Source organism: Chiloscyllium plagiosum, chromosome 24 (assembly GCF_004010195.1).
Source record: "Chiloscyllium plagiosum isolate BGI_BamShark_2017 chromosome 24, ASM401019v2, whole genome shotgun sequence".
NCBI lineage: Eukaryota > Metazoa > Chordata > Chondrichthyes > Orectolobiformes > Hemiscylliidae > Chiloscyllium > Chiloscyllium plagiosum.
Window position 1 is genome coordinate 50,372,532 of NC_057733.1, and position 26,204 is coordinate 50,398,735.

Sequence of the window (26,204 nt, forward strand, 5' to 3'; positions counted from 1 at the left end):
TACTTCTTTAAAAAAAATGTTGCCTACAGGGCATTAATACAATGCTAAGAATTCTAATATCATGATCAGGGGCCCCTGTTACAATGACATGAGAAGTGCAATGATGCAAGATGGATCAGGAAGTAATAGACATTAAAATGAGGAATGGCATTTTAATAAGGAGAGAGGGCATAAGAAAGAAACAAATTAAAAAAAAACTTTAAAAAAGGTTTTAAATAGGAACTCGCTGTACTGGCATTTTTTGTTTGGCTTATTTCTTAAAGCATACAATTTCTGAAACTCGTTAGATTTAAATGAATCCTTTACTCACCAGATATGATGAGCTTGAAGTGAAATCATTACCATCATTTGCTGTGTTAAATGTTTTTTCCCTTTCATAAGTGAATTAAGCTGCACTGTGCTGTGAGTTGATTGATCTGACATGGAGTAGTAAACTGTATATGTAGTTTAAATTATTTTGTTAGTTTGAATAACTAATCAGTGACTTTTGATTTCTGTTTTTTTTGTGAATATCTTGTAAAGTGGAAGTTGATTAATCCAGAGAGTAAAGAATGTAAACTTTGCATCATTTGAAGAGTATAGTATTGAAAAAATTTCACATGCAGCACATGTCATACCTTACTTAAAATAAGCAAGGATTAAACATTTCCTGTCAGCAGGCCTGAATTTGGACCCATCAAAAGCAGACTGATTCCATTGCGCCACTTAGGATTTAATAATTAAACACTGCTGAGTTCAGGGAATGCTTTAAGATGAAAGAACATTCAGTCACTGTAGATTAAATCGTTGTCCAGACTAACTTTATTTCCTTCACGAAAGAAAATCCAAGTTGTTGATGCACATAATCAGTGTGAATAGAGTAGCATTAAAGCAATGCTGTCTCATATTTGTGCACAAGTGTAAACGTACTTGAATTTATTGAGATTTGACTGAAACATATCCAGACCTGACACTTGCACTCTCCCCTTAATCAATGCCAAGCACACGCCATTTCCTGCTATCCGATCATGCGCCTTACTCACTTATCCTGTCAATCAATAAAATTATGGCTGATCTGGTTGTGACCTTAACTCCACTTTTCTGAATATCGCCAATAACCCTGATGTTTTTGTGCATCAAAGATCTGTCGAACTTGGCTTTGAATATATTCATTGACCCATCCTCTGCTGCTGTCTGTGGAAGAGAATTCCAAAGCCTCATGACCCTCTGAGTGAAGAAATTCCTCCTCATCTCAGCTTTAAGTGGGAGACCTCAATTTTTTTTTAAACTCTGCCCCTTAATTTTAGATTCCTCCATAAGAGGAAAAATTGTCTCAGTATTCACCTGGCTAAGCCCCTCAAATCTTAAGACCTTATGTTTCAATGAGTTCACCTTTCATCTAAGATCAATGGGTATGGACGCAACCTGCCAATCTTTCCTCACAAGACAATGTCTTCATCCAAGGAATCAACCTAGTGAGTAAACCTTTTCTGAACTGTTCCCAATGAGTCATTTGGAAACAAATTAAATAAAGGAAGTGAACATGTGTGAATAGCACAGGGGATGGTAGGTAAGGAAAGAAGAGATACAAGCGTGGAATGCTGGTAAAACAGACACCAACAGTCAGGAGCCTGTGACAGAGGAAAGCAGTTTGACACCATTGGTGCATACTGCCCTGTAGCTTGATGTTTGGCATAAAATATTATATTCCCGTTCAACCTCATGCCACCTCCATTTCCCATTGTCCTCACCCCTCTCCTCGATAACTATCCTGAGCCTTATGAATATTTCGAACAACACCCTGACAAAATGAATGTGCAAGGTATAGCTCGGACCTTGAGGTATTAGAGTCTCTACTGAAGCTAGATGATTAACAAGTATTGAGCAGAAAGATCAAATTATGTTCTTCAAGTGAAAATAGAGATGGGTAGCCCTGGTTTAGCACCCATGGTGAATTTAAGTCAGAAGGTATATAAAATGACCTCCCAAAAGGTCACTGTCATTCCCTAGTAAAACTGATGATTTCTGATCCCTCCAACGTATCTATTGTTTTTGAAAGTAGAGCACTTGTCATAAATAATATTGCAGAAGATCTTGAAACAAACATAATTGAAGTTAGTTATTTCGGAGGGAAATGCAGTGAGCTGTTTCCTGCCCTGTGCTCTTAATTGCACCATGATGGAAGTGAACTTAGTTCTGCAACAGTACCTTAGATTCAGAGGCACCATTTTACAAAGTGGCTGCTGCAGGTTATTAGTGGGATGTAGCTTGTTTGATTATTAAAGTAATCACTATAAGAGAAGCTAGTTTTAAAATTAAAGATGTATTTTTCACCAAATGAGTCTAGCAATATGTTCATTGCCGTGCACTGCTGGAACTTTTGCCTCAAAACATAAATTGGGATTGAGGTGTAAGTAGAAAATCCGAAACAGCCACTTACACTGCAGGCAAAAATGAAGATATTCCAGAAAAGGAGTAACATGTGAAAACCCATGTTTCAACTCTATCACATTTTACAGCCTCCAGCTGAAGCAAGAGCATGATTCTCTTCATCTACAGTCAACAATGTAATTGTATTCACTTTGGCTTTTCAGATGACCACAGGGTGTCCTGCTTCCTGTGAGTTTTTGGCAGTTGCCTTTTCTGCTTAATACTTGACGTAGTTCAGTGTCAGATGAGAGTGTAAACAAGGGTCAGTTGGACTTGAGAGGCTTGCAGAATGTTGCTTTTGTGTGACTGACACTGACATATACATGTACCCATTACTAGATGCAACTAAGCAGGACAGAATGTAGGAGATAGTCTACTAATCCCTTAATTATCTTTGTATTCACTTGATATCTTGGCTGCTGCTAACCTTTGACCGTGTCAGTTGCGGTCAGATGAAAGTATTGCTTCATGTAATAGGTTTAATTGTTGAAACAAAGTTTGTTTATCTGTATCGTGTTTCAGTGGCATCAAGCTTGTGTTTTCTGGGCCAGAAGACAAAGACCAAAAATGTCAAACAAAAGGTTCAGCATCACACCTCTCATTCGCTTTTTAATTGTAATTGTACTTACGATAATATTGAGTTCTTATTGGAGAAGGAACCTTGTAATGGAGAGCAAGGATATTTTAAATTTAATCAAAGGGAATGTTCATACTTGAATTAATTGTTAAAACTTAATTGCTGAAAATAGTATTCCTTGGCCCCATCAAAAATGCAAAAAGGTTTTCTTTTATTGCAGCATTAGTGACTAATTGATTTGGAGAAAATCCCCTGATTGTAGCAATGAGTTAATAAAAATTAAACGCTCACCATAAAGACCAATTCCTTGATCTCACCTTGGAAAGTTAGGTTTGTTGTTAATTCAGAGTCTGAAGATGTGCCTATGCAGTCCAATGTATAGTTGTGTTTATTAAATTCTGCTTTTTGCATTCGACAAGAGCAGGTAGTTTGTTTTAGGTCAAGAGAAGCTATTAATACAAAAACAATTCCAAGTTTAGAAAAATGTAAATTCAACCTATGTGATTGTCTTCATTGTTAGGCCATTATATGATGGAATATTCTCAATAACTGTGATCCTTGAGTTAAGGAGGAAAAATTCAGCTCTTGAACACTAATCAGTGATCTGTGCAGGAAAGTTGGTATGTAACTGTCTGATTGGAAAGGATTGGACCCTGAAATATTCTGTTCAGTTTTGGGCATTGTACCTGGGGAAGGATATATTGATTTTGCAAGAGGTGCAGTGTAAATTTCACAGTTAAAGCAGGGTTTGTGAGGTTAAAGTAGAGTTGTTTCCCCTTAAGTGTAAAGGATTAAAGTCTGATGTAATCAAGGTATTTAACCTGGTTAAAGGATTTGGTAAGCTAAAATAATCTATTTCCTGTTATGGAAGAATTTGATATAACTTTCAAATTAAAGCTAGCCTGTTGAAGGAATCACACCTCTCATTCGCTTTTTAATTGTAATTGTAGTTACGATAATATTGAGTCATGAGGAAACTCTCAACGTAAAAGGTACTGAAATTGAGGTTTGGGAATTAATTGAAAGATTCAAAGTTTTTATTCTTTTTAATGGAACTGTCAAGTAAATGGAGTTGGGATATAAATTAGCTAAAATCTAATTGAATGGAGGAACAGGCTCGGGGATGATGGCCTAGTCTTGTTTCTATGTTCCTAGGGCTTGACTATTTTATCTTCAAAAGCAGATGGCTTTACTGACGTTGGCGAGGTTAGGTATTTGGGCAAAGTATTGGAAAGCAGTTGATTAGATTGAAACATACCCCCCCAAAAAGCGAATCACTTCAGATAGGTGGGGGGCAGGGGAGGGAGTTGGAACAAAGAACCCTATAAAATTGTTAAACTTCTTTAGATTTTTATCATGTCATTTTTACTTGACTTCCTTATAGTTATTCATTATATTTGTATTTTTGGTCTAAAGAATGAGAACTAAATTTTGTTTCTTCTATCTTCAAATAAGCTATTAAATATACTCTAACCAATAATGTTGAAAACCAGCTTAAAATGAATTAATATCTTTCAGTTTCGGTGAGTTATATTAAAAACCATTGTTGAGATCTGAGGATTCAGTGGGGCAGAGTCAGAAACGACAACAATGACTGGTTTTATTGTTGGGAAGAGTTGCATCTGTGACTGGCTTTTGTCACTGACCTTTCTCTCATCAGAGAAATAGTTTTAAAAGCAGTATGTACAGCTGTCATACTTATTAATGAAAGATCTCCTGATCTACTAGACTTGCTACACCTTTGAGAATATAGAGCGATTTACTTAACCTAATTATTTCTTTTGGAAAGGAAGAATGACATTTTTAGCTAGTTGGTTTAGAACATGACTCCTTATGTCATTTCAGAATTTTTTCCTCTTTTGTGAATTTTATGTATGTCAGGATATTGTTGATGGTGTTGTATGTTTCTTCTAATTTGTTCCATTTGTGATGACAAGGATGTCATCTACGCAGCGGACCCAAAGTTTGGGTTGGATAGATGGAAGGACAGGTTCATTACTGCATTATTGCTTCTGTTATGAGCCCTGATATTGGTGATCCCATCGGTGTTCTGTTGACTTGTCAGTTTTGTTATTGAATGTGAAGTGGGTGGTGAGGCATGGTCCACTAGCTTTAAGATGTTATCTTTGCTGATGAAGTTGGTGCTGTCTGGTGTTTGTGATCCTGGTTTTACTCAAAGTGATGCCAGTGTTTCTTTGGCCAGGTCAATGTTAATTGAAGTGAAAAGGGCTGTAATGTCAAAGAAGACCATTATTTCGTCCTCTTCTATCTTGCTGTTATATCAACAATATCCTGACGGGCATAAAATTCACAAAAGACGAGGAGAATGACAACAGACTCCCATTCCTAGACATGACAGTTGAACCGTACAGTTAACGGACAGCTTCAAACCAGGGGGTACAGAAAAACAACACACACAGACCAAATACTTAACTTCAGAAGCAATCATCCCAACATCCACAAATGGAACTGCATCAAGACATTATTTCAATGAGCTATATCACACTGCAGCACCCAAGAACTACAAAAAGCAGAAGAAAAACATTATACAACATTTTCAAGAAGAATGGGTACCCAATAAACACAATTCGCCGGTTCCTCAGAAACAAATCCAAACAGGCAGACACAACACAACCAAAAGATATAGCCACACTACCTTCCATCAAAGAAACATCAGAAATTACTTCCAGTCTACTCAGACCCCCTGTCATCATGGTAGCCCACAAACCTAGCAACACACTTAAACAGCGACTAATGAACCTAAAGCATCCAATAGATACCACCAGCAAAACTAACATCATTTAGCAGATACCATACAAAAACTGTAAAAAACACTACATCAGGCAAACTAGCAGGCAACTTGCCACCAGGATACGTGAATATCAAAAGACTCGACCCACTATCACTAGTTTCCATACATACAGGTAAAGAAGGACACCACTTTGACTAGGACAATACATATATCCTAGGACAATTGAAGCAAAGACACGCATGAGAATTCTTCCAGGCATGGCATTCTAACCAGAACTCCATCAAAAACACGTTGATTTAGATCGCATTTACCTTCCATTGAACAGAAGAACCGAAATGACATCACCCCCCTTAAGGAACCAAGACCTATAGATAGAGAGGCGGGACATACCACCAGTGCTTTGCCGGAGACACTCACATGATGATGTTACCTAATATGGTGGCGAAACGTCTGAAAACAAACCTTCAAGGTCAGCAAGCTAACTTACATACTTGGCATCAACCTGAGATACAAATCTTCTCAAAAATTGCTAATTCAGCAAGAATGTTTAAAGATAAGCTATTTATCTTCCTTGAGGTTATTAATGGTGATTGTGCGTGACTACGTATCTTTCACTATAGCTCTCATAAGTACATGTAATCAGTGTTACTATTGGATATAATGGAGTTTGTAGACCTTTGTGAATCTAGTATGCTACCTTGATCTGTTGGTGGTCATTTCCAACAATGATTCTGTCATCACCAGCTGCTTCTGCTAATTGATTTTTTTGTCATTTCCCCCCCACCCCCACCTTGCAGTTATCCTTTCTGATTCATTTGGGATTGCCTGCTTCGCTTATCTGCTAGTCAATTTCTTATGTACAGGATATGGCTCTCAACTAGAAACAGGACAATGGGAGATCGTAATTGAGTTTCAAACAAAATAACCGAGATGGTTTCTTTATGGAATGTTGGAACAGTCACAGATTTCATTTAGTAATAGTCCAAAAGAAAATGCTGAACCACTAGAGTTCAATAACACCTGTGGGCTTATAAATAATAAATTAAAATATAAAAGTGTTAGTTTAGCTGTGTATTTGCAGAATGTGTTTGTTTTACAAGGAATAGAAAGACTTCCATACTATCTCTTTGTTAAATGAAACCACTGCAAAGTCTAATTTTCAGCTGATTAGTTTAATGTGTTTTTACTGTTACTTTTCATACAAAACTTTGTATAGAATGTTTAACAGAATGACATAAAAAGGTGTATTCTATAAACAATGCAGAGTATAACCAAGAAAAGAAATATTAGCCTAAAACTTAGTCAAAGGAGGAATAGGAGATGAAGGGGTTTAGGGAGTAAGTTATAGAAATTGGAGACACAATCTCTTTGCCATTGACAATATCCCAATCTCCAGCAATTCTCAGGCACCTTAGCATTCCACGAGCCTATAAGACCTTGGAGCAATAGTTGGATACTCAGCCCTTCAAATCTACTCTGTCATTCAATGAGGTCATGGCTGATTTGACAAATCTTCAACTCAACTCTCCTGCTTTTCCTTAAACTTTTGACTCCCTTGCTGATTAAAAATTTGTCTACTTCAGCCTTGAATATACTTAATTATTCAGCCTCAACAGATTCACAGGTCTTTGAGAGAAGAAACTCCCCCTCCTCTCACTTTTAAATCAGCAATTCCTTGTTCCTCTAGTTCCAGACTCACAGAAGGTAAACAACCTTCCACATCTACCCTGTGAAGTTCATTGAGAATCTTATATGTTTTAATAAGGTAACCTCTTATTCTGCTGTATTCAATGAATACAGGCCTAATCTACTCAACTTTTTCTTGTAAGATAGTCCTTCCATTCCTGGTATCAGTCTAGTGAACCTTCTCTGGTTTGCCTTCAATGTTGAAGTGATGACGTATGTTTAAACACAGTCATTCGCGTGAAGATTGTCATTTCTCATATTACGTTGTGAATAAATGTGATCTATTGAAAATTTACATTAGAATTTGAGACAGTCCATTGAAATTACATTACTGTTAAATTTGGGCTTAGATTTGTACAGTTGCAAGATGTCATACATAAGAAGACTACTGCACATGGTATAACAACTGAAACAGTAGCACAAATTCAGTTTAAAGGGTTTAACATGGTAACTATTAGAGACTACAAGCTGGCATGATTAGAAGCTAACTGTTACGACCTATAGGATCTTTGGAGAAGATTGGGAAATTGAAAAAGAACAAAGGAGCAGCATTATTGATCGAGTGTCTAACTGCAGAAATAAAAAGGTATTTCAGTAAGAATGATCACATAGTTAAATCACTGAGTACAGTTAAAGAACAGCAGAGGATCCAAGAATTTGCTTGTATCTAGAGCACCTGATAGTAGTGATGCAGTGGAGAGATATACAGATTGTTCTTTTGTAATGCGTGTTTGGTCAGCATGATTTTCTATAGCGGTTTTCCATAACGTGAAGTTGCAGAGGAACACAATTGTTCTATTATAACAGAATGACTTGTATAAATATGGAGGTTAGAGAAGCATGTAACTGAAATCGTATCCTCCTTCACTGATTGAAATTTCAGCTGAATTTAAGAACACCATCTGACTCTGATCTGTATGTTTACAAGGACTTGCTCAGAATCCTGAGTTCAGATTGAGGGCTTGGAGCTGGATGGTACTCAATAAGTCTCCTGGCTGATTTTTAATTCTAGATCCTCCTCCTTTCATTGGTGGGTAGGGTTAAAATTGGCTCTAAAATTTCCACCCTAAAAAACTGAAGCATTGGAGGTTGAGGGATGACCATATAGAGGTTTATAAAATCATGAGAGGTGTAGACACAGTGAATACCAAAGGTCTTTTCCCTATGATAGAGGACTTCAAAACTAAGGGTATATTTTTAAGTGAGAGGTGAAAGATTTAAAAGGAGCATGAGGGGTAATTTATTTCACACAGAGGGCGGTCCGTATATGGAATTAGTTGCCTGAGGAAGTGGTAGATGCAGGTACAGTTACACCATTTAAAAGACATTTGGACAGATACATGGAAAGGAAAGGTTTAGAGGGATATGAGCCAAATGCTAGCAAGTGGGACTGGTTTAGTTTGGGAAACTTGATTAGCATAGACGAGTGAACGAAGGGTCTGTTTTCATGCTGTATGAAACTATGACTCTATAACTGTCATTCAGATTACTCATCAGCCATCACACTCTGGCAAGTATGAAAGCTGAAGTGATTTAATAAATTGTAAGTCTTGGTCACTGATCATCTCAATTTCATTTTACGTGAAGTCATTGCAGTGCTTACATTAGCTCTGGAAACTTATGGAATGACTGTGAATACCAACAGGCAAGAGGTGGAGTACCACTTTTGTACTTCCTTTCAAGAAAGGCTGACTTATTTGCTGACTCCATTGTGTGGAAGATATGCCTCCCTTTGTATATATTTTGTCTTCTTTATACATATTTGGTTTCCTTATGTTATTCTCTTCCTTGTGATTGAAAACAACTGAAAGTATCTGTTTAGATTCCCAAGCAAAGTAGCTTGTGATTTTTTTCTGATAATTTCTTAAGAGGATCTGGATATCTTTGTTATTTACCCTGTTAAGATCATCTTATTTGGATCATACCATAAAACCCCAATATTCAGCGGGAAATTGAAAAACAAATTTGTAAGGAGATCTCAATTATCTGTAAGAGTAATAGAGTGGTTATGGTAGGGGATTTTAACTTTCCAAACATAGACCAGGACTACCATAGTGTTAGGGGTTTAGATGGAGATGAAGTTGGTAAGTGTGTGCAAGAAAATTTTCTGATTCAGTATGTGCAAAACTTGTCCTTCTCTTGGGAAATAAGGCAGGGCAAGTGATTGAGGTGTCAATGGGGGCGCATTTTGGTGCCAGTGACCATAATTCTATTAGTTTGAAAATAGTGATGAAAAAGGATAAACTGGACCTAAAAGTTAAAGTTATAAATTGGGGGAAAGCCAAGCATGGTATTAGGCAAGAACTTTCAAAATTAATTGGGGACGGATGTTCATAGGTAAAGGGGCGGCTGGAAAATGGGAAGCCTTCAAAAATGGGATAATGAGAGCCCAGAGACAGTATGCTTCTGTTAGGGTGAAGGGCAAGCATGGTAGGCTTAGGGAATGCTGGATGACTAGAGAAATTGAGGTTTTGCTCAAGGAAAAAAAAGGAAGCATATATCAGATACTGACAGCAGAGTTCTAGTGAATCCTTAGAAGAGTATAAAGGCAGTAGGAGTATACTTAAGAGGGAATTCAAGAGAGAAAAAGGGGACATGAGATTACTTTGTCAAATAGGGCTAAGGAGAATCCAAAGGGATTTTATAAATATATTAAGGATAAAATGGCTGTGAGGGAGAGAATAGGACCCCTCAAAGATCAGCAGGGCAGTCTGTGTGTGGAACCACAGGAGATGGAGGAGATACTAAATGAGTATTTTACATCAGTGTTTACTGTGGAGAAGGATATGGAAGATATAGAATGTGGGGGAATAGATGGTGAAACTTGAAAAATGTCCATATTACAGAGGAGGTGCTGATGGATGTCTTAAAATGCATAAAGGTGGATAAATCACCTGGACCTGATCAGGTGTACCCTAGAAATCTGTGAGGAGAAAGTGAAGTCTGCAGATGCTGGAGATCAGAGCTGAAAATGTGTTGCTGGAACAGCGCAGCAGGTCAGGCAGCATCCAGGGAACAGGAGAATCGACGTTTCGGGCATAAGCCCTTCTTCAGGAATGAGGAAAGTGAACTCGGATTTCACCAGTTTTCTCATTTCCCCTCCACCCACCATGTCTCAGTCAAATCCCTCGAACTCAGCACCGCCTTCCTAACCTGCAATCTTCTTCCTGACCTCTCGGCCCCCACCCCACTCTGATCTATCACCCTCACCTTGATCTCTTTCCACCTATCGCATTTCCAACGCCCCTCCCCCAAGCCCTCCTCCCTACCTTTTAACTTAGCCTGCTGGACACACTTTCCTCATATCTCTCCCTGAGATATTTGTATAATTGATACTCATTGATGAGGTGCCAGAAGACTGGGGGTTACTGTGGTTCTGTTCGCCGAGCTGGAAATTTTTGTTGCAAACGTTTCGTCCCCTGTCTCGGTGGCATCCTCAGTGCTTGGGAGCCTCCTGTGAAGCGCTTCTGTGGTGTTTCCTCCGGCATTTATAGTGGCCTGTCCCTGCCGCTTCCGGTTGTCAGTTTCAGCTGTCCGCTGTAGTGGCCAGTATATTGGGTCCAGGTCGATGTGTTTGTTGATGGAGTTTGTGGATGAGTGCCATGCTTCTAGGAATTCCCTGGCTGTTCTTCATACATCAAGAACATCTCGGAAATGACAGCCAAACTACTGCGACCACTAGGACTTATAACAGCACACAAACCAACAGCCACCCTCAGACAACAACTCACCAGAACGAAGGAGCCGATACCCAGCATGAGCAAAACTAATGTCGTGTACAAAATCCCATGTAAGGACTGCACAAAACACTATATAGGACAAACAGGAAGACAGCTAACGATCCGAATCCACGAACATCAACTAGCCACGAAACGACACGACCAGCTATCCCTAGTAGCCACACACGTAGATGACAAGCAACATGAATTCGACTGGGACAACACTACCATTATAGGGCAAGCGAAACAAAGAACAGCCAGGGAATTCCTAGAAGCATGGCACTCATCCACAAACTCCATCAACAAACACGACCTGGACCCAATATACCGGCCACTACAGCGGACAGCTGAAACTGATAACCGGAAGCGGCAGGGACAGGCCACTATAAATGCCGGAGAAACACCACAGAAGCGCTTCACAGGAGACTCCCAAGCACTGAGGATGTCACCTAGACAGGGGACGAAACGTTTGCAACAAAAATTTCCAGCTCAGCGAACAGAACCACAGCAACAAGCACCCGAGCTACAAATCTTCTCACAAACTTTGAAGACTGGAGGTTAGCTAAGGTTGTGCTGCTTTTAAGAAAAGTAGTAAGAAAAACCCAGGGAAATTATAGATCAGTGAGCCTGACATCGATGGTGGGTGAGTTGTTGGAGGGAAACCTGAGGGACAGGATTCATATATATTTGGAAAGGTGAAGACTGATTTGGGATAGTCAACATGGCTTTGTGTGTGGGAAATCATGTCTCACTAACTTGATTGAGTGTTTTGAAGAAGTAACAAAGAGGATTGATGAGGGCAGATTGGTGGATGTGATCTATATGGACTTTGGTAAGACATTCAACAAGGTTCCTCATGTAGACTGGTTAGCAAGGTTAGATCATATGAAATAAAGGGAGAATTAGCCATTTGGATATAAAATTGGCTCAAAGGTAAAAGATAGAGGGTGGTGGTGGGTTGCTTTTCAGACTGGAGGCCTTTGACCAGTGGTGTGCAAGGATCGGTGCTGGTCTACTGCTTTTTGCCATTTATATAAATGATTTGGATGTGAACATAGGAAGTACAGTTAATAAGTTTACAGATGACACCAAAATTGGAGGTGTAGTGGACAGTGAAGAAGGTTATTTTCGAGTACAAGGGGATCTTGATCAGATGGGTCAACGGGCTGAGGAGTGGCAGATGGAGTTTAATTTAGATAAATGTGAGGTGCTGCATTTTGGAAAGGCAAATCAGGGTAGGACTTATACACTTAATAGTAATGTCCTAGTTGTCGAACCAAGAGACCTTGGAGTGCATGTTCATAGTTCCTTGAAAGTGGAGTCTCAGGTAGATAGGATAGTGAAAAAGGCATTTGGTATGCTTTCCTTTATTGGTCAGAGTATTGAGTGGGATAGGAGCAGACGGTATGGGAAAGTATTTAATTGGGGGAAGGGGAATTAAAATGTTTTTTGGTAGGAACTGGAGCACCTAAATTGAGAACAGATTTTTTTCAGGGCAGTACATGACAGAAATGTGGAGGTTGTTCAGGGAGCACTTGCTGATAGTGCTAGACAGGTTTGTCCCACTGAGGCATGGGAGAGGTGGCTATGTTGAAAGAACTTTAGGTGACAAGGGATGTGTCAAGAGGAAGAAGGAAGCTTTCTTAAAGTTGAGGAGGCAGTGATCAGAAAGGGGTCTACAGGGTTACAAGATAGCCAGGAAGGAACTGAAGAATAGACTTAGGAGTGCTAGAAGGGGGCATGAAAAAGTTTTAGCAGGTTGGATTAAGGAAAACCCTAAGGCATTTAACACTTATGTGAAGAACAAGAGGATGACCAGACTGAGGGTAGGGCCAATCATGTATATGGTAGAGGGAACCTGTGCGTGGATTTGGAGAAGATAGGAGAGATCCTTAATAAATACTTTGCTTCATGTATTCACTACTCAGAGGGACCTTGGCATTTCTGAGGACAGTGTGAAAAAGACTGGTGTGCTTGAACAGGTTGATGTTAAGAAGGAAGACGTGCTGAAAATTTTAAAAACCACGAGGATAGATAAATTCCCTCGGCCAGATGGAATATACCCAAGGTTACAACAGGAAAGCAAGGGAAGAGATTGCTGGTCATGATCCTTGTGTCCTCACTGTCCACTGGAGTAATGCCAGATGATTGGAGGGTGGCAAATGTTATTACCTTGTTCAAGAAAAGGAATTACAGAACAGTCAGTCTCATGTCTGTGGTGTAAAATATTGGAGAGGATTCTGAGAGACAAGATTTATGCTTGCTTGGAAAACCATAGTTTGACTAGAGATAGTCAGCATAGCTTTGTGAGGGGCAGATCATGCCTCACCAACCTTATTGAATTCTTTGAGGATGTGAGAAAACACATTGATGAAGGTAGAGCAATAGATTTCACATAGATTTTAGCAAGGCGTTTGATAAGGTTCCCATGGAAGGCTCATTCAGAAAGTAAGAAGGCATGGGATACAGGGAAATTTGGCTGTCTGGATACAGAATTGGCTGGCCCGTAGAAGTCAGAGGGTGGTGGTAGGTGGAAAGTATTGAGCCTGGAGCTTGTTGACCAGTGGTGTTCTGCACGGATCGGTTCTGGGATCTTTGCTTTTTGTGATATTTGCAAATGACTTGGATAAGGAATTGGAAGAGTAGGCTAGTAAGTTTGCTGATGACATGAAGGTTGATGGAGGGGTAGATAGTGTGGAGGGCTGCTATAGTTTGTAACAGGACATTGACAGGATGCAGGACTAGGCTGGTAAGTGGCAGATGGAATTCAACCTAGAAAAGTGTGAAATGATTCACTTTGGAAGTTTAAATTTGAATGCAGAATACAGGGCTAAATGCAGGATTGTTTGCAGTGTGAGGGAGCAGAGGGATCTTGGGGTCCACATCCATAGATTCCTCAAAGTTGCCACCCATGTTGATTGGGTTGTTGGCTTTCATTAGCCAGGCGATTGTATTTGAGAGCCGCGAGATTATGCTGCAGTTCTATGGAGCCCTGGTTAGACCACACTTGTAATATTGTATTTAGTTGTGGCAGCTTTAGAAAGAGTGTAGAGAAGATTTACCAGGACATTGCCTGGACTGGAGGGCATGTCTTATCAGGAAAGGTTTAGGGAGCTAGGGCTTTTCTCATTAGAGCGAAGAAAGATGAGAGGTGGCTTGATAGAGGTTATAAGATGATGTGAGACATGGATAAATTGGATGGCCAAAGACTTTTTCGCATGGTGGAAATGGGCGAATAATTTTAAGGTGATTGGTGGAAGACTCAGAGGAGAAGTCAGAGGTAGATTCCGTCCACAGGAAGTGGTCAGTGCATGGAATGCACTGCCAGTGGTGGTAGTAGAGTCAGATACAGTAGGGACATTTAAGCGACTCTTGGATAGTCACATGGAAGAGAGTACATTGAAAGATATGGAGATTAGTCTGATCTTAGAGTAGGATAAAAGGTTGCCACAATATCAAGGGCTGAAGGGCTTGTACTGTGTTGTCCTGTTCTATGTTCTAGGAGTTGGGAGGTTATGATGTCGCTGTACAGAGCATTGGTTGGGCTACTTTTGGAATATTGTGTGCAATTCTGGTCTCTCTCCTATCAGAAAGATGTTTTGAAACTTGAAAGGGGTTGAGAAAAGTTTGACAGGAATATTGCCAGGCTTGGAGAGTTTGAGTTATAGGGAGCGGCTGAATCGGCTGGGCCTATTTTTCCTAGAGCTTCGGAGGCTGTGGGGGGTGACCTTATAGAGGTTTATAAGATCACGAGGAGCATGGATAGGATAAATAGACCAAATATTTTCCCTGGGATGAGTGAGTCCAGAAGTAAAGGGCATACGTTTAGGGTGAGAGAGAACAGATTTAAAAGAGATCTAAGTGGCAATGTTTTCATGCAGAGGGTGGTGCATGTATGGAATGAGCTGCCAGAGGATGTGGTGGAGTCTGGTACAATTACAACCTTTAAGAGGCATCTGGATATATGAATAGGAAAGATTTTGAGGGATTTGGTCCAAATGTGAATAGATGAAAATAGGATATCTGGTCAACATGAATGAGTTGGACCGAAGCGTCTGTTTTCATGCTGGACATCTCTATGATTCTATGACTGTCTTTGCTGACTGTATGCTTTCTGTGGAGAATAAAATACCACTGTTATCTGCTATAAAGTGTGTTTCTTCAACAGGAATTGGCTTTAACACAGTTGAAGAATTTAGACCGTTATCTGTAGAATGTGAACTTTCCTTGCCTGTATTGGCTGTAATGCCATTTCGGCCCCATTAGTTTAAGTGGCGAGGAAAGTGCACAATTTTTTTATAATGCAAGATGGCATGAGAAAGGAACTATCGCGTTATAACAGAACTGACTGTACTGCCACCTTGTAATCGTCCTTTCTACTTGAAGAGACAACAGCTGTATGTATTTTCGAGAGCTCCAGCCAAAGTAATTATGTCTATGACCTGGCCATTAAATTCTTTTTAATTTATGGAACAACAGATGTTCAATACCACATCTTTGTATCAGAAATGCCTGTGTAAAAAGCTGTGCTTCACTGTTTCACAAATAATTATTTAAAGGTGACATTTTGGAGGACAGGACAAAATTCCAGTCCCAGTTTGGAAAGATTTCATAGTGAATGTACGGAAAGACATTCCATTCACATATAATACTTTGCTGACTGTGTTTATAATAAAGGATCAACTTGTTCTGAAATGGTAGAGAGAGCACGAACTGAGGGTCAGGGGTTGCCCTCCTATCATAAAAATCTTCTGGGTATTTTTAACCATTAAGCGAACAAATTGAACTTGTTCAGGGATGTAGACTCTCATTTCACTTTCCAGCAATGAAGTCAGGATTAGTTCAGCAATGATGTGGAACAAAATTTAGGTAACATTCAGCCAGTTGTTGATCTTTTACCTGACTTTAATCAATCTACTTAGAAATTGGAACCAGGCACAAAAACAATACACTCAAATGAAAAAAAAAAGGAAAAAGCAGAGAGCTACATCTGGTGAGCCTAATTTAGTGGTGAGTAAGTTGTTGGAGGGGATTCTGAGAGACAGCATCTACTTGCATTTGGAAAGGCAAGGACTGATTAGGGATATCAGCATGGCTTTGTGTGTGGGAAATTGTGTCTCACAAACTTGATTGAGTTTTTTTGAAGAGGTGGCCAAGAAGGTAGATGAGGGGAGAGTGATAGATGTTGTCTACATGGGCATTAGCAAGGCCGTTGATGAGGTACCACATGGCGATTAGTTATTAAAGTTATATCACATGGCATCTAGGGACAGCCAGCCAATTGGATATAACATTGACTTGACATTAGGAGACAGAGGGTGGTGGGTTGTTTTTCAGACCGGAGGCCTGTGTGCAGTAGTGTGATGGAAGGCTTGGTGCTGAGTTCACTGTTGTTCATCATTTATATAAGCGATTTGGATGAGAATATTGGATAACACCAACATTTGTGGTGTAGTGGACAGAGAAGGAGGTTATTTAAGAGTACAATGGAATCTTGAACAACTGGGCTAGTGAGCTGAGGAATGGCAGGTGGAATTTAATTTAGATAAACGTGAGGTGTTGCATTTTGGCAAGACAAACAAGGGCAGGGCTTACATAGTTAAGGGTGGGACCCTAAAGTGTGTTGTCAAACAGAGAGACTTAGGGGTGCAGGTACATAGTTCCTTGTTAGTGGCGTCACATGTAGACAGGGTGGTGCAGAAGGCATTTGGCACACGTACGTTCATCAGTCAGCATTGAATACTGGAATTGAGATGCAAGTTACAGCTGTGCAAGACATTGGTGAGGCCACATTTGGATACCGCATACAATTCTGGTCACCCTGCTGTAAAAAGAGTTTTATTAAACTACAAAGGATGCAAAAAAACAATGCTACTGAGACTGGAGGGTTTGTGTTACAAGGAGGGGCTGGGTAGTCATAGAGATGTACAGTATGGAAACAGACCTGTTAGTCCAACCCGTCCATGCCGACCAGATATCCCAACCCAATCTAGTCCCACCTGCCAGCACCTGGCCCATTTTCCTTTAAACCCTTCCTATTCATATACCTATCCAAATGCCTCTTAAATGTTGCAATTGTACCAGCCTCCACCACATCGTCTGGCAGCTCATTCCATACACGTACCACCCTCTGCATGAAAAAGTTGCCCCTTAGGTTTCTTTTATATCTTTCCCCCTTTCACCCTAAACCTATGCCCTCTAGTTCTGGACTCCCCGACCCCAGGGAAAAGACTTTGTCTACTTATCCTATCCATGCCTCTCATAATTTTGTAAACCTCTATTCAGTCTCCGACGCTCCAGGGAAAACAGCCCCAGCCTGTTCAGCCTCTCCCTGAAGCTCAGATCCTCCAACCCTGGCAACATCCTTGTAACTCTTTTCTGAACCCTTTCAAGTTTCACAACATCTTTCCGATAGGAAGGAGACCAGAATTGCACGCAATATTCCAACAGTGGCCTAACCAATATCCTGTACAGCCGCAACATGACCTCCCAACTCCTGTACTCAATACTCTGACCAATAACGGAAAGCATAGGGCTGGGACATTTTTCCCCTGGAGCATAGGAGGCTGAGGGGTGACCTTATAGAGATTTGTAAAATCATGAGAGGCATAGATAAGGTGAATTGCCAAAGTCTTTTCCCCAAAGAAGAAAAGTCCAAAACTAGAGGGCATTGGCATAAGGTGAGAGGGGGAAGATTTAAAAGGGACCTGAGGGGCAACCTTTTCTGCACAAAGGCTGGTGCCTATATAGAATGAACTGCCAGAGGAAATGGTACAGGTGGGTACAATTACAACATTTATAAGACGTTTGGGCAGGTACACAGATAGGAAGGGTTTTGAGGGACATGGGCCAAACGCAGGTAAGTGGGACTAGTTCAGTTTAGGAAACCTGGTTGGCATGAACAAGCTGGACCAAAAGTGTTGTATACCTCTATTACCCTATTTTGCGCTTCATTTAATTATCATGGTCAGAAATATGTTAATTTAGATTTTCAATGAACTATAAACTAAACGTCTGAACTCAAGTTCTCATCTATCTCATGCATCAGCTACATTTTTGGATTTGCCAATCCAGAGAATATTGTGAAGTATGAACTCACTCGTTGAGAGTGTTTCATTAAGTGCACAGTTGATATGACTATTGAATGGGGAATGTAGCATTTACGATACAGTGCATTTATTTCAGTATTTGAATTTAAATTGCCCTTTTTGAAAAGACCGGAAACAAAATCTGATATAGAATGTGCTTTAGAAAGTGCTGTAGCAAGGAATGAACTATTCCGTGAATAGGTGTACCCATGAGCCTGTAGTTTAACGAACAATTGCAGGAAAAGTATGCTTAACTGGTTGTTTGCATCAACAGAACCAAATGGTGAAAGAACTGGAGGCTCGTGTACAACAGTTGACCATCGAGGCCGAGAATAGCACTTTGGTGCGACAGAAACTAACCCAAGAGAAAGAAGAGCTAGAACAGCGCTGCCAGATAATATGCTTGGAGCTGCAAGAGGTAAAATTAAAGTAAGTAATGTCCAGAAAACTGTGGGAAATGACTTCCTTCAACAGGAATATTCCATTATGCACTTTATGAATAACTTCGGAGTAAACTGGAGAGATTTTCCTTCCTTACTGTTTTCTCATGTTGCACCTGACCTGGAAATGTTTTTCACTGACCCTGGATAATTTCCCCACATTTGTAGGTTACCGTTGACTGGAAACCCAATTGACTGGGGTAACTTTCTAAAGCTTGTTCATCATTTAGAAGGCACAAATCAGAAGGGGGAGGCACAGTAGTTCAGTGGTTAGCTCAGTGGTTCGCCAGGGACCCAGGGTCGATTCCACCCTTGGGCAACTGTCTGTGTGGAATATGCACATTCTCCCCATGTCTGCGGGGGTTTCCTCCACAAGCTCCAGTTTCCTTCCACAATCCAAAGATTAGAAAGGTTAGATAAATTGGCCATGCTAAATTGTTGACAATATTCAGGGATGTGTAGGTTGGGTGCATTAGTCAGCGGTTAAATGTAGGGGAATGGGTGGTTACTCTTTGGAGGGTCGGTGTGGACTTGTTGGGCCGAAGAGCTTTTTTCTGCACTGTAGGGATTCTAGAAATTCAAAGAGAAAAAAAAGTGTGATGGAATAATCTTGATTTGCTTGGATGAATGTAGTTCCAGCAATGGTCAAGAAGCTTGACACCATCCAATAAACAGCAGCACACCTGATTGGCACCCTATCGAATACCTTTAATGTTCGCATCCTCCACCACCGATGCACAATGACAGCAGTGTGTCCCTGCCAGGAAATGCATTGCTGAAACTCTCCAAGGCTCCCTTGACAGTTCCTTCAAAACCTGCAACTGTTACCACTTAGAAGGACAAGGCCAGTAAATGCATGAGAGCACAATCATCCATAGGTTCCCACTTAGTTAGACACTATTTTGATTTAGGACATATTACAGTTCTCTCACTATCATCGATCAAAGTCCTGGAAACACCTCCCTAACATCATTGTTGGTGCACCAGACGGACTACAGTGGATTGAGACAGTGGTTCACTACCACCACCTCAATGGCAATTAGGGTTGTCTGACAACTGCATCTGGTGACAAAAAAAATTTAAAGGAAATGTATTGTAATACTAGAAGAGAAGGATACAAGTGGTACACCATAATTGGCAGACTATTCTCAAAATGTTTTTTTTAATGCATGGCAATTGTTGCACTTGAGGGCAACTGTCAAGAGAATGCTTATGTGGCAGAATTGAATTTAAGGCCTATGAATAAGGCGAACCTTGCTGAAATACATTAGATAAAAAAAAGTATGGGGGTACATTAAAAATGCTCCATCAATAAAATGTGTGCCAATAAAATGAGTAAAACATTGGATAATGCTTTGTCAAAAAGAATGTGAAGTGCAGTTCTATGTAGGACAGTGGATACCTTAATAATATACAACAATCTTAAAAAAAGAAGCAATGGAGAGATTTAGGGTAGAGCTTTTCAGAGCTTGGAAAGTAGGTACCTGAAGGTTTGGCCATCAATGGCACAGCAGTTAAAATTGGGGATGTAAAAGGGGCCTGAATTACAGAAGTGCGATATTGAAAAGGGTGTGAGCATCTGAACTATGAGCATGTATAGACCATTCAATCTTTCCAGCTTGCTTCCCCATTCAATAAGATCATAATTGATCTGATTGTAACCTCTAGTTCACATTTTTGTGTACCCATGAAAACCTTTTATCCCTTTGAGAATTCTTGTTAACAAGAATCTGTCTACCTCTGCCTTAAAAATGTCAGGATTCTCCTTCCACCTGTTTCAAGAAGACAGTTCCAAACAATCATGACCTTCTGAGAGAAAAACATTGCCTAGTGTCTGTTCTAAGTGGACGACCCCTCATGTTTAAACAGTGACCCCTAATTCTAAATTGTCCCAAAAGAGGAAACATTTTCTTTACATATATCCTGCCAAGACCCACATAGAATTTTATGTTTAAATCAAGTTTTATGGTTCTGAAGGAGGTTATAAGGATGGTAAGGGCTGGATGGGATGGTGGAACTGTAACTTTTTGAAAACCAACAAAAATAAAAATTATACAATTAAGAGTAGGCCTTGAGCAGTGTTGTAAAACAGAGACCGAGGTGATCAAGTGCATAGTTCTTTGAAGTTTGCATCTCATATAGATAGGGTGATTAAGAAGGCACTTAGAATTCTCGTCTTCATTTCTCAATCCTTTGAGTATAGGAGTTGGGACGTTATGTTGAGGTTGTAGAGGATGTTGGTGAGGCCTCTTCTCAACTGCTGTATCCAGTTATGGTCTCCCTGTTATAGAAAGGGTATTATTAAACTGGGGAAGGTTCAGAAGAGATTTACCAGGATGTTGTTGGGAATGAGTTATAAGGAGAGGCTAGACAGGCTGGGTTTTTTTTCACTGGAGCATGGGAGGTTGAGAGATGACCTTATAGAGGTTTATAAAATAATGAATGGTATAGATAAGGTGAATGGCAGGTGTCTTTTCCCTAAGCTAGGGGATTTCTAGACTGGGTAGCACATTTTTAAGGTGAGAGGAGAAAAATTTTAAAAAGACATGAGGGGCAATTTTTTTTACACTGAGAATGGTTCATGTGTGGAAGGAACTCCCAGAAAATCTGATGGATGTAGGTACAGTTACAATGTTTAAAATACATGAGAAGTATATGAATAAATGTTTGGAGAGATATGGGCCAAGCGCAGGCAGGTGGGACTAGCTTAGTTTGGGATTATGGACTGGTCGGCATGGACTGATTGGACCAAAGGGTCTGTTTCTATGCTGTATGACTCTATAATGAAATAATTACTTTGTGTCTGCATTCAATTAATAAGCTGCAGAAATTCTGTTAGAAATGCTAGGCAACTAAAAATGTTTTTGATTCTGGAAAGGTTCCTGCTGAACGGAAAATAGCAAATGGAGACCCGCTATTTAAGAAATAAGGAAAAGGAAGAATGTAGAACTATAGACCTACTAGTTTGAGGTCAGTAAACTGTTAGAATATGTTATACGGCACGTGATAACTAGACAGAAAATAATACTAAAATTGGACTTCCCAATGTGGATTGGTGAAAGAGAAATGGTGTTTGACAAAGCTCTTGGAGTTTTTTGAGAATGTTACTTGTAACATAGATAAAGGAATGCTAGTATCGTGTATTTGTATTTTTAGAAGGATTTTGGTAAGATACAATTAAGAATTGGTTAATAATCAGAAGGCAAAAAGAAGGAATGAAGAGTCATCCTCAAAATGGTAGGCTGTATCTAGTGGGATAGCTTAAGTGTCATTGCCAGGGCACAGCTGTTCACAATTTATTCAAATAATTTGTATGTGGATATCAATTGAAATATTTGCAAAATTGCAAATTAGGCAAAACTAGGTGGAAATGTGAATTGTGAGTAAGATTTCAAGCTGATGTGGATAAGCTGGAGGTGGGTATGGTAGATGAAATATAATCTGAATAAGTGTGAATTTATCCACTTAGAAAAATAACTGAAAGGCATAATGTTTCTTAAGTGGTGAGAGCTAGGAAATGTTGGTGTCCAAAAGGATCTGAATGTCCTTGTAAGTTAGCTCCTAAAAGTTAGCATTATAACAATTTTGGACTTAGTCACAAGGAGATTTCAGAACAGCGGTAAAGATGTCATGCTGCAATTTTCAACAGCTTTTGTCAGGCAGCACCTAGAGTATTGTGTACATTTTTGGAGGTTCACCATATTAATCACTGGGATGGCGAGATGGAATAGTTTTATGAGACGATATTGAGGAAACTTGGCCAATATTCTGAATTTTTTTCACAAAGTGAGGCATGATTTTATTAAAACTTAGAAAGTTTATGTAGCATTTGGTAAATTGCATATGAACAGGAGATTTTCCATAACTAGGTAAAAACAATGACTGCAGATGCTGGAACCAGATTCTGGATCAGTGGTGCTGGAAAGACATAGCAGTTCAGGCAGCATCCGAGGAGCAGTAAAATCGATGTTTCGGGCAAAAGCCCTTCACCAGGAATACAGGCAGAGTGCCTGAAGGGTGGAGAGATAAATGAGAGGAGGATGGGGTTGGGGAGAAAGTAGCATAGAGTACAATAGGTGAATGGGGGTGGGATGAAGGTGATAGGTCAGGAAGGAGGGTGGGGGAAGGTAGCAAAGAGTACATTGGGTGGATGGGGGTGGGATGAAGGTGATAGGTCAGAGAGGAGGGTGGAGTGGATAGGTGGAAAAGAAGATAGGCAGGTAGGACAAGTCATGGGGACAGTGCTGAGCTGGAAGTTTGGAACTGGGGTGAGGTGGGGGAAATGAGGAAACTGTTGAAGTCCACATTGATGCCCTTGGGTTGAAGTGTTCCGAGGTGGAAGATGAGGCGTTCTTCTTCCAGGCGTCGGGTGGTGAGAGAGCGGCGGTGAAGGAGGCCAAGGACCTCCATGTCCTCGCAGTAGCTCATCATTTTCAGAATGAGGGGTAGACCTTCTAAGACTGATATGCAGCGGAATCCCTTTACTCAAAGGGTGGATTTGGAATTCTCTACCTCGAGCATTGTAGAAACTCAAAGAACATGTTCAAGTCTATAAGCAATAGATTTCTGGAAACTGATCCATGAGCTATGGAGATAGTGTGGGAAAATGGCATTGAAGTAGATTATCTAATTTATTACCTGAGCAGGCTCGATGGTGTGAATGGCCTATTCCTGTTTCTAAATCTCCTACCATCAATTAAGGTTAACAGCAAGATCCTGAAAGATGTGAGCCATTTTCTATACCTTGCAAACCTTGTAGATGACAAAATTTTATGTCTGGGGTGTTAGTTCACTTGGCAGACTAAGGAAAGAATATTTGAGTAACAGGATCTCAAATGCAAGACTAATGTTATAGTTTACTGGACAGTAGTAATCTGCATGCTTGTATACTCCAGAGAGGTAGTGAGAGATTTGGACAACCTCAAGCAGGCATCTCAAAGTACTCGAGAAGTACCAGTGGATGCTTTCCAAGATTCTTCAAATCCATCAGCAAAAAGGCAGTCCAACACCAGAATTCTCTCCTAAGCCAACATATCCAGCATTGAGGTGCTGTTCACAAAAAAGCAGCTCCACTGGGTGGGATATGCCTTTCATAATCATAACTTCTTATCAGCCTGTATTCTACTTCTTTATTCAAAGTTTAGTATTCCGTTAGCCTTTTTGGTTATTTTCTGTGCCTGTTGATAGTTTAATATGTGAACCATCCACTTTTTTCCACTGTTTGTAGTTTTCACTATTTACATAAAGTGGATGACTACATTGAAATTTTCATGCCACAGCTTTTTCCATTCATGTAATCTAACAGTATATTTTAGTAATCTTGTTCTTCCATCTATACTACTTAAAATGCTATCTATTTTTGTGAAATCAGCCTTTACAAATGTGTGACTTCTTACCTGTTGACTCAGCTGTTAGTGAATACAGTGAATAGTTGACACCTCAATTTGTAGTTTGGGGAGACACCACTGTTCTCATCCTACTTATTACAGTATCTGGGTATTGTCTCTTTAGTGCTGCTTGACATGCTATACTGCATGGGCAGAAATTTCCTCCAACTAACTTTCCATCTGGGAAATTGTCTTCCCAGTTATTGTCTTCAGTCCTTGTCACAAAATCAATTCCTTAGGGTTCCATCCATCTCCAATGGAACTACCTGAAGCTAAACCAGATCCTTCCTAATCTTAATGTCACATTCAGTCCAGAGATCAGTTTCTGACCATATGTCCATGCTATCACTATGTTTACCTATTTCTACTTCTGTAAAACCACTTGATTCCATCACTTCCACAGCTCATCTGATGAAACTTGATTCCATGTCTTTGTTACTTTGAGACTTGATTGTTGCAACACAAACCTGGCCAGTCTCCCATCTTTCCCCATTTTACTCGCTGACAATTGACAGCTAAATTCTCAACTGCTTAAGATGCTGAGTTTTGGTTTATTCTCCTTAAACCTCTCATCCTACTTCTCATTCTGCCTTTTAAAATATTCTTGAAATCTTACCTCTTTATAATCAATCCTAGTATTTCCTTATGTGGCTTGGTGTCACATCATGTTTGATTAAATACAGGTGAGGTGCCTTGAAATGTTTTATCAAGTTAAATGCACAACACAAATAAATTGTTTGTGTTATAGCTTTGACTTTTTCCCAACCATCTTAACAGCATTAATAATGAACACTTTATTCTATTCCCTCTTGTACTTGAATTGTCACCAGGTACTTTTTTTTTACATCCGACCTGTTTATTTTTTTCTGGCGCTTTATCTCTCAAATATTAAATTGAAAGGTTTGTATTTAGCTAATTTTGAGCTTCTACCTATGAATAAGTTTAAAGAAATTCTGTTTCTTTGAAGTCAGTTCTTCAATCATCTTAAATCTCAGTTTGACTAAATAATTCCAGAAGATAGAAACTGGACAATTAAATTACTGCTCAATGAGGTTAATAACATAAACACAAATTGAATTTATCCTTTAAATACCAGCTGTTTGAAAAATGGCTGCATTTTTCATTCTAGTGCAGAAGTGCATTTGTGGTCCTCAAACAGAAATAATGTGGTTTGATATGGATTTGCACATTCATTCTTTGATCATTTATGATTCTGATTTGGTCTAAAACCAATCTTTTTAATTTTTTTTGCTTGAGGCCAGTTATAATGTGTGCTTCAAATGTGTTCAATCAAATGTTTAAAAATGATTGCAAAATGCACAACAAAACAGTATTATGTGCAGTTTTGAATTTTGTTTTTTTTTTCTCTTTAAACCTCTCATCCTACTTCTCATTCTGCCTGTTAAGGGAAGGGAATTGTGAAGAAATGTGCCTTAGAGCAATTTAATGAAAATAAAAATAATTAAGCATTTGGCTATAAATCAATTTCCATAAAGTTCATATCACCTGGTTACTCTGTGTTTTCCTTCCCTTCAACTATTGCCTGTATATCATAAGCAGCTATATGTAGTTTACGTGAATACATTGCAATTTCAAATCCTCCATTTTGTATTATTGGTACCAAAATGTAATCACCTAGTGGTAATATAATCGATTTTTTTTCAGCTGCTAATCTAGTCTTTTGACTACCACATACATACACACTCTTCATTGTCAATACAGTGTATGTACATCACATATACAGTATATGCAAAGACATATTTGGGGGGGTATGGTTTAAAAAAATCTTATTTTCAGTCTTTTAACAGTTGAGTTCTATTTACATTTGTAATTTTTAAAAAATAAATTGAGTTTAAATATGTAATATTTAAAATGTGTATTGAATTTTATGAGAAAATTAAAATCCTATACATAACAAAAATAATATAGTTGCACGATAAGTTTCTGTCTATATGACTGTCAGGCACTGTTCAAATTTACTACAGTACTTCTGGTTCATTATTAAATACCTAACTTGCACATGTTATTCAGTATCTGGATTAGTGGTGCTGGAAGAGCACAGCAATTCAGGCAGTATCCGAGGACAGGCAAAATCGACGTTTCGGGCAAAAGCCCTTCATCAGGAATAAAGGCAGAGAGCCTAAAG

General features: G+C 39.5%; 1 protein-coding gene across 1 annotated transcript in view; it reads left to right on the plus strand.

Annotated features, from left to right (window-relative positions):
• cep112 (centrosomal protein 112) overlaps positions 1-26,204 on the plus strand; it is a 547,625-nt gene that overhangs the window by 201,753 nt on the left and 319,668 nt on the right. The window contains exons 13-14 of the mRNA XM_043715232.1: positions 18,506-18,660; positions 23,567-23,621. Of these exons, the coding sequence (XP_043571167.1) occupies positions 18,506-18,660; positions 23,567-23,621 (210 nt within the window). The remainder of the gene's footprint in view (positions 1-18,505; positions 18,661-23,566; positions 23,622-26,204) is intronic.